This window comes from Tupaia chinensis, unplaced genomic scaffold (genome assembly GCF_000334495.1).
Source record: "Tupaia chinensis unplaced genomic scaffold, TupChi_1.0 Scaffold149248_1, whole genome shotgun sequence".
Classification (NCBI taxonomy): Eukaryota; Metazoa; Chordata; class Mammalia; order Scandentia; family Tupaiidae; genus Tupaia; species Tupaia belangeri.
In genome coordinates, this window is record NW_006209094.1 from 444,661 (window position 1) to 454,035 (window position 9,375).

Consider the following 9,375-nt stretch of genomic DNA (forward strand, 5'->3'; position numbering starts at 1 on the left):
ATAAATAAATAAAGATACTTAAAAAAAAAAAAAGGTGTATATTAAATGTGTCAAATGAGGTTTTCACAGAAAGAGAGAGTGAACAATCAAGAATAATATCATATAGATCACATAGCATTTTCTGTTTCTTTAGAAATTTCTTCTATTTTCTTGTTCCAGAAGTTAGAGGTGATTCTGTGTAGGCAGAAGTGAGAGGAAAAAAAAAAAAAAGGTGTATATTAAATGTGTCAAATGAGGTTTTCACAGAAAGAGAGAGTGAACAATCAAGAATAATATCATATAGATCACATAGCATTTTCTGTTTCTTTAGAAATTTCTTCTATTTTCTTGTTCCAGAAGTTAGAGGTGATTCTGTGTAGGCAGAAGTGAGAGGATTAGGTAGTTTAGTGGGTTTCTTAGTCCTGGATCACCCTCTACTGTTGATAAAGTGAAGTGCAATTTATTTAATCGATAGGCCTGAAAGAGGTTTGTGTGTTGGGATTCATTTTGTTTTTATAGAGTTCTTAATTTTCACTATTTGCTTTCTTCTTTGGTTCATTACCTCTAGTCCCATGGACTTTTAATCCCTTTCCTTTAAGTTGTCCATAAATGAGTGCGGGCCTCAGATATTAGCATTTCATCACTTTAAAGGGAGAACTTTCTCTTTTCAGAAGTTATTTTATTTGTTCTACCAACCCTAGGTTCTACTGATCTTCCTCTTTTCCACAGTCTCTCCTGGACTGTCTTACCAGTTGAGCTTTGGATGTTTATTTCCTACTTCCTACTATTTGATCACTTGTTTAAGATAGTATCCACCTGCTACTAGAAATTGTTCTGGAGAGAAATAGTGGTTCATGGCTTTCAATGAAAAAATGTAGAATGTGTTTTGACTAATTGGGAAACACTGAGTTATGAGTCTTTGTCTTCTAGCTACTTTGAAGATGAATTATGATTTTATAATTTCAAAGTTCATTCATGTTGTAGCATGAATCACAGATATAGGCTTTTAAAGTAATAATTTCCTCTACAATATCTACTGATTAGACTCTAGTATACCAACTTGTTAGAATAGAAGTTTTTATTCCAGCCTTAGGGATCAGGAAATTCTTCGTGGAGGAGATGATGTTTATCTGAGATTTGAAGAATGAGTCAGGAGAATAGGGCAGTGGGAGGTAGCTAGAAAAATGTTCCAAAGTGAAGAAACAGTATGTATATAAAAGCCTGGCATGAGATAGACTGTGTTGTATTTAGGGCCCTGAGGGTTTCTTGGCATGGATGGAGGAGCTTAGAGAACAAATAGGAAAGTGGCAACAGATTATACTTGAAAGACTGGCAAAGGATACAACATGGTTAATTCTTGGTGAAGAAAAAGATAAAAGATACTATCAAAATAGATTAGTCCTTCTGTCATTACTTGTGGGGTAGGGAAAATTTATGCCTTGTATTCTAAAACACACAATTTGTTGATTTATCCAGGAAATTAAGATCAAGAATGAAGACTGGGGACCTTCAGATGGCATAATGGTTATGTCACTGAACTACCACATAATCGACCACGGTTCAAGTCCTGGACCTAGAGGCTTAAAACTCACACTGGGGGCATGTGCATGCATGGCCAAAATTCTGAGAGGGGAATGGAAGAGAAGATATTGTGGCCTGGCCATCCCCCCTGGAGGATGATTTCTTGCTTTCTATCTCTCTCTGGTGAGCACACAAATCCTTTAGCAAAAATCTTTCTTAAAACAAAAAAGAATGAAGACTGTGTGGACCACTTAAAGGTCAACAAAGTTTGGGAATCTAACTTGCTGGTGATACGGGCATCATTAAGCATTTGGCAAATAACTCTCATTCTTTTTTACGCCTGTGATTCTTTCAATCATCCCAGATAACATAAACATCCATGAGAAAAATCAACTCTTATATTATTTGTGCCCTTTTCTTGGGATTTTACTTCCTTGTATGAAGTCACTGTGATCTCTCAGAATGTCTTTCATAGTGTCTTTTTACCTTAGATACTCATTAATTTTACTCTGAAAGTTTGGTAATATATTAACTCTGTAAATAGTTCTAAATGTCAAGCCCTACCAGAAGTAATGACACCAGCCTACCTTTACTCTGCCATTCTGAAAAAAAAGAGTCCAGTGATGGCCATCATTACTGCTGGAAATGAGGAACTCCTTCACGTACATGCTGATAAGGAGAGATTTCACTCCCTGGGTGGTGATTCCTGTGACTTTCCTTATCTTCTGGAAGTCCACTTGCAGCCACTCTTTTGGATTATTTACCTGAGGAAGACAGAATTTGACTAGTATCCTGTTTGTCATCATTTACTTCCAGAAATCCACAAATCCCTAATTAATAATTTTCAGAACTTATAACTGTATTTTAATGGTTTGTCAATTTTCTTACTAGACTCTAAGCAACTTGAGGTCACAAATTTTTCATAATTTATCTCAATATCCCCAGGGCCAGCAACTAACTAGGTGTCCAGTAAATGTTTTCCAAATAAAAATGTGAGCCATATATAGACTGATTAGAGTATAAAAAGTTTGGCGATGTGGTATATGTCCTGTTTCGTTTAAAATGAGGCCCTGGAGAAGCAGAGACTTCTCTGTATTCATTAACCCTAAAAAGCTATTCAGTGATTGAAAATCACAAACTAGGTGGCTCTGGAAAAGATATATGCCCAGGGAACTATATATTAATGTAACCTTTTCCTTTGAGAAACCTGGGAGGAAAAGCAAATTGATATTTATCTGTTAAACTGGACTTTAACTACTATGATTTTTTGACAGATATCAGCCCAATAGGTTCAACTAGAGATAAGTAAAGAATACTCTGTGAAATAACATGGCTTTTTTTTTTTTTTTTTTTTTTTTTTTTTTTTTTTTTTTTAATTTTTTTGGGTTTTTTTTTTTTTTTTTTTTTTTTCTAAATGTTTGTGGGGTCGTCTGCCAACAGTCAAGCTTCCTTTACACTCTTCAGGAACAACAGTTGACATAAACACATCTAAAGAAATAGTCAAGAACTTCCTTGACTTTTTCCCAACAACTGCTCCCTACTCTGGGTCAGTTAAATAGTAAAACTGTTGCCTCTTACCTGAGGTCTCCAGGCATTAGTCCTCCCCTGGAGGTGAAGTCGGGCTTGTGAAGGAGACCAGGTGGCAAATAAATTGGTAAAGTAGGATGAAGCAGTAATCTGTGCATCTGATATTGCTTTACTCTCCATTCCCAATGGCATGCTGCAACCTCAAAGAAATGAAAGAAGAATATTACTATAAGGAGAGGCTGCAACCAGTATTTCTCCTGGGCCATCTCTGCCAGTACTCTAGGACTACTATCACTGTAAAATCATTTCTCAGGCATTAACTTTTACACAGATTATGTTATTGTTAACATGTCCCTGTTTTCTGGTCATCTATACTTAGCTGTTTTATGTTTGATTTTTCTGAATATTAGTATAGGAGGTGGATGCCTGTAGGGAGTCTTCATAGGGGTAGCCTAAATCCTGAATTTTCTCAGACTGTGTTGGTTTTAGCATAGATAGTTCTGTGTTCTGAGACTGGGAACTCCTCTTCTGGCTTCAAGATAACTTGGACAGTTAGTCACCCTACCCATGATTTGGAGAGGGAAGAATTTGGGGTGACTTGGCACTTACTATTTAAATCACAGCCCATCAGCTCCATGCGAAGAGTGCTGCGAATGCTGTAATGAGTTGGGTGCAAACGGATATACTGAGCAATAATTGGAGGATTAAAAATATTGTGCTTTATCCCAGATGAATCCACATTGCCAAAGAAGACCTGTAGGGAGGAATTAGCAGATATATGGACGGTGAATACAGAGTAAAAAGTAATTTCTCCCAATCACATGTTTCTTCAATTCTGCTTTGCACATTTCTCAGTAGCATCCAAAATCCAAATAAACCATTCTGGATAGACAGATATTAAGATGGCATAAATGAAGGGTGAATAGCACTATAAAGAAGAGAGGAACAAGAGATATTAGACCTGGAGCAAATGAAGTAGTTTTTACTTGGAGTTCCTGTAAAAACTCATAAAAGTTGAGGAATCCATTTGGGGCTTTGCTAATCCAGCATGGTCCACAGACCAGCAGCAGCAACATCACCTAGAGCAATTAGAAATGCAAGTATTAGGAGAGTGAAATGAGCAAGTTGGTAGAATAGAAGGCCCCCAGTTTTTGTCCTCCCGAAGGAACAGTGATTTGGTGACAGAAACTTTGTGGGAGCCTTGATATCTAGGAACTTAAGACCAAGGATGATTACTTTGATGTGGCAAGCTTAGATTCTGGTGCCAGGCCTGCAAACTGTGGTTCTGGCTGTGGACCCAGAATCAACCTTGTGACTCATTTCAGCCTTTTACTATCATGGTCTGGAGGCAATTCTGCATACTCAGGGAACTTGTGTTAGGCATGCTGATCCTTACCTTCAGAGACAGGGTTGCTTACTGGACCTGACTATGGACCCAGAAGTAGTCCTGTGATCCAACTCCAGTCTAGTTCTACCATGGTCTGAAGGCAATCCTGCTGGCAAAAGAACCTGGCAGAAGCCATGCCCATCTGTGCCCTGTACTAGGCCTGCTGATTATGGGCCCAACTGGGGACTATGAAGTAGTCCTCTGATCCAGCTCCAGGCTTACTCCACCATGATCTGCAGTCGGTTTTGTCTGCCCAGTTGTCCATAAGGAGCCACACTTGTTCATACCCCTGGTAATGGGTCCACTGACTGAGAACCCAATTACATACCCAGAAGAGGTGTTTGCTCTTTCAAATGCAGACATCAATACAATGCTACATAAGTCATGAGAAATCAGGCAAACATGACACCGCCAAAGGAAACTAATAAAGCTTCAGTAACCAGTCCTGAAGAAATGGAGATCCATGAACTGCTTGAAACAGAATTCAAATAATCATTTAAAGAATTTCAGTGAACTACAAGAGAGCAAAATAGATAACTAAAAAATGAAGAAAACAACACATAAACAAATGAGAAGTTTAAAAAGAAAAGCCATAAAAAACACACAGAGAAATCATGAAACTGAAAAATACAATGAATGAACTGAAAAGATCAATAGGGACCTTTTATAGCAGATTCAATCATGCAGAAGAAATAATGATTTTGAAGACAGGGCATTTGAAATTATTCAGTTAAAAGTACAAAAGTAAAAAATAATAAGAAAGTGTGGGAAGCATATGGGACTTATGAGACATCATCAAGTGAAATAACCACCTTGTAGAAGTCTTAAAAGGAGAAGAGAGTAAGGAAGCTTATTTTTTTAAATGGCTGAGAAATTTCAAAATCTAGGATGGGCAAGGGAAATATCAATTCATGAAACCCAAAAGTTCCCAAACAAGTTGGATCCAAAGACATCTATAATAAGACACATTATAATTAAATGATCAAAGTCAGAGGCAAAATGAGAATTTTGAAAGCAGCATGAGAAAAACACTTTGTCATATACAAGGGAGCCCACATAAGACTATGAGTGGATGTCTCAGAAGAAACCTTTTAGGCCAGGACAGAATGGAGCACTATTTCAAAGTAAGGGGGAAGAAAAACCCCAAAACCTTCAAGCAAAAATACTTATCTGGAAAAATTGTCCTTTAAGAATGAAGAAGAGAGGGAACCAGCAGTTAGCGTAATGGCTATGTCGCTGGACTCCCACGTAGTCAACTGCGGTTTGTGTCCCAGACCCGGTGGCTTAAAACTCACGCCAGGCGCGTGTGCGTGTGCACCCAAGATCCCGAGAGGAGAATGGAGGAGAAGGGATTGCGGTGTGACCATCCCCCATGGGGGGTGATTTCTTGCTTTCTGTCTCTCTGTCTTTCTCTGGCAAGCATACATGCCCTATAGCAAAAACCTCTAATAAAAAAAATTAAAAAAAAAAAAGAAGATAAAGGCTAACTGGCAGTATGGTAGTTAAAGTGAGTATATCCGACATGGCAAACTGTGTTGTTCAAGTCCTGAACCTGGTAGCTTGAGAAATAAACCAGGTAGGGACCAGCAGTTAGTGTAATGGCTATGTTGCTGGACTACCATGTAGTTGACCATAGTTCGAGTCCTGGACCCAGTGGCTTAAACTCATGCTGGGCGTGTGTGCATGCATGGCCAAGATCCCGAGAGGAGAAAAGAGGAGAAGGAATTGCGGCGTGGCCATCCACCTGGGGCGTGATTTCTCGCTTTCTGTCTCTCTGTGTCTCTCTCTGTCTTTCTGGCGAGCACACGTGCCCTATAGCAAAAAAAAAAAACCTCTCAAAAAAAAAGGTACATATGCATATATGCTCAAACTCCTGAAAAGAGGGAGAAATGAAGTAAAGGAATTTTGTCAAGGTCATGCACCATGGGGAATGTTCTCTTTCTGTGTCTGTATATAATACAGGTAAAAACATATATTTTGGGTCGTCAGAAAAGTCATGACATATTTTTCTGTTTTTCTATGCAAAAATGGGTTATGAATTTTCCAAAGACCCAATATATAATAAATGTTGATTATCAGTTTGTGACTAAACTGTATATGGTAGACCAAACATTTATCTCCCAAGGATGTCCACATCCTAATTCCCAGAATCCATGGATATGTTATGTTGCATGACATAGAGGCCTTAAACTTGCTGGTGAAACTGGGTTTGGTAATAAACTGACCTTAAAATAGGGAATTATCCTGGATTACCCAGGCAGATCCAATGTAATCACAAGGGTCATTAAGAGTAGAACAGGTAGGGACCAGTAGGTGGCATAGTGGTTAAAGCACTGGATTCCCACATGGTCAACAGCAGTTTGAATCCTAGATCCAACAATTTGAACTCAGTCCAGGTGCATGTGCATGCATGCCCAAAATCCTTAGAGGAGAATGGAGGAGAAGGGATTGTGGTGTGGTTATCCCCCTAGGGGGTTATTTCTCTGTCTCTGTCTCTCTGTGTGCTATGGTGAGCACATATGCCCTGTAGCAAAATTTTCTAAAAAAAAAAAAAAGGTGGAAGAGGGAGGCATATCAAGAGAGTCATAAAGGACACATGACTACTAAAGGATAGTCAGAGAGATATAACCTTATGGCTTTGATGGAGAAAAGGAGTTGTGACCTAAGGATTGTATATGGTCTCTAGAAGCTGGAAAACGATCCCTCCCTCCAGCCTCCAGAAAAAGAACGTTGTTCTGCTGGCACTTTGATTTTAGCCCAGTGAGGCCAGTGTCAGTCTTCTGGCCTATAGTATGCTAAGCTAATAAATTAGATAATAAATCTGTGTTTTAAACCATTAAGTTTGTGATGATTTGCTATGCCAGTAATAGAAAACTGATGCATTCTATACATTGGCTTTCCCTTAATTTATTAATCAAACTTTGTTCCTTGATTAGAAACCTGGAGACAATATATTAATTTAACAAATAGCTAATTATTACACAAATCCTAGATTCTATGTATTATGTGCCAAGTAGTTCACTAAGAGGTTTCACTGGTGAATTCTACTAAATGTTTAAAGAAGGATTAACACCAATTCTTCCCAAAGTCTTCCAATTAATGATTCCTTGATAGAAAAGGAGAAAAAACATTTTAAATCATACAATGGAGCCAACTTTACCTTGATATGAAAGCCAGACAAATACACTAAAAGAAAAAAATATATAGCCCAATATCCCTTATGCATCCAAATTGGAGAAGAAGTAAAACTACCTTATTCTCAGGTGAGATGAGCTTATAGAGAAAAAACCCTAAAGCATCCACAAACACAATATAAGAGATAATAAACGAATTCAATGAAGTTGCAGAATATGAAGTAAGCACACAAAATCAGTTGTGTATTTATATCCACTAGCAATGAACAACCTGAGATGAAATTAAGAAAACAATTCTACTTAATATAGTACCAACTGACCTGTTGAATCTAAAAATATCTATCCCATAGAAATAGTGTAGACTACTGATTACCACAGACTGGGAAAGGTAAGTGATGAGGATAGGAATGGGGAGAAAATATGTACAATGACTTAAAGATCTAAACAAATGGAGAGATAGCCTATGATCGTGGATTAAAATAGTTAATGTTATTAAGGTGGAAATACACCCAAAATGATCTTCAGATTTAACACAATCCCTATAAAAGTCCCAGTGGATTTTTTCTTTTTTGCAGAAATGGAAAATGCAATCCTAAGGAATCTCAAATAGCCAAGTTAATATTGAAAAAGAATAGAGTTGGAGGACTCACACCTATTTCAACACTTAATATAAAGTCACATTTAACATTTTGTGATATCATTATAAGGATAGACATGCAGATCAATGAAATAGGACTAAGAATTTAGAAGTAAACACATAAATCTGTTCATGGGTATATACTCCAAAGAATTGAAAACGGTGTTGAAACAAAAATTTCTACAGGAATGCTCATGACAGCACTATTCATAAGATCCAATAGGTAGCATAGAGGATCAAAGGATGCCACTCCAAAATATGTCACGTTGAAACATTGATTACTTTAAATTAAAAATGCTTGAAAACCAGCAGATGCGAGAAGTGCACTCTGTCTTTCCTTTTTGCTTCTCAAAGAGGAGATAAGACTCTCATGTGAAAGGTAACTTCTCTGTACCAAAAGGAAGAAAGACATTTTTGGTAACAGAGAAAAAGTAGAGGCCAAGGGAAGATTAAAAAGTAGAGGCCAAGGGAAGATTATAAACAAACCTTGTTAAATTAATCCTTATCTTAGTGATTTCCCCAAAATTAACTGTTCTAATCCACACCACTTGCCTTGGGGTGTGAGACAAACACACCCAAAGAAAACAATTGCTGAATGCTATTTTAAATAGAATTGTTTTCTTAACAATAATTGAAAACACACAGTTGTTTTCTCCATCCTTTATTAGTGATTTTCATGGAGGCATAATTCTTTGTCTAACCTAGTATACAAGCAATGTGCTGTAAAAAAATTCTTTGGATATTCTTGTGAAGGCTGTCATGTACATATAAAAATTTCTAAGTGAAATTTGTATGTTTGTGTCTTTTTAATTATGTAAGTACTAGCAGGAAATCCAAAGACAGTTGAGGAAAATTTTTCACTCCCCTAACATGGAAATCAACCGAATGACTGTCCAGGGAAGAGTGGATAAAAGAAACCTGGCATATCCACACAATGGAATATCACTCAGCTGTGAAAAAGGAGTGAAGTACCAAATTCGTGCTCCAACATGGTTGAACCCTAGTGAAGACATCATGGTAGGTCAAAAGCAGCCAGACATGAGAGGCCACAGGTTCAGGCTATAATTCCACCTAAAGAAATCTCCAGAATGGACGAACCTCTCTGGGCAGAAAGTAGACAGACTACTGCTTGCTAGGGGCCACTGGGAGTATGGTGTGTGTGTGTGTGTGTGTGTGTGTGTGTGTGTGTG

General features: G+C 37.7%; 1 protein-coding gene across 1 annotated transcript in view; it reads right to left on the bottom strand.

Moving 5' to 3' along the window:
• Positions 1-9,375, bottom strand: part of F8 (coagulation factor VIII) — a 192,227-nt gene that overhangs the window by 5,419 nt on the left and 177,433 nt on the right. Inside the window, 3 exon segments of the mRNA XM_006171065.1 lie at positions 2,088-2,264; positions 3,079-3,227; positions 3,637-3,781. Of these exon segments, the coding sequence (XP_006171127.1) occupies positions 2,088-2,264; positions 3,079-3,227; positions 3,637-3,781 (471 nt within the window).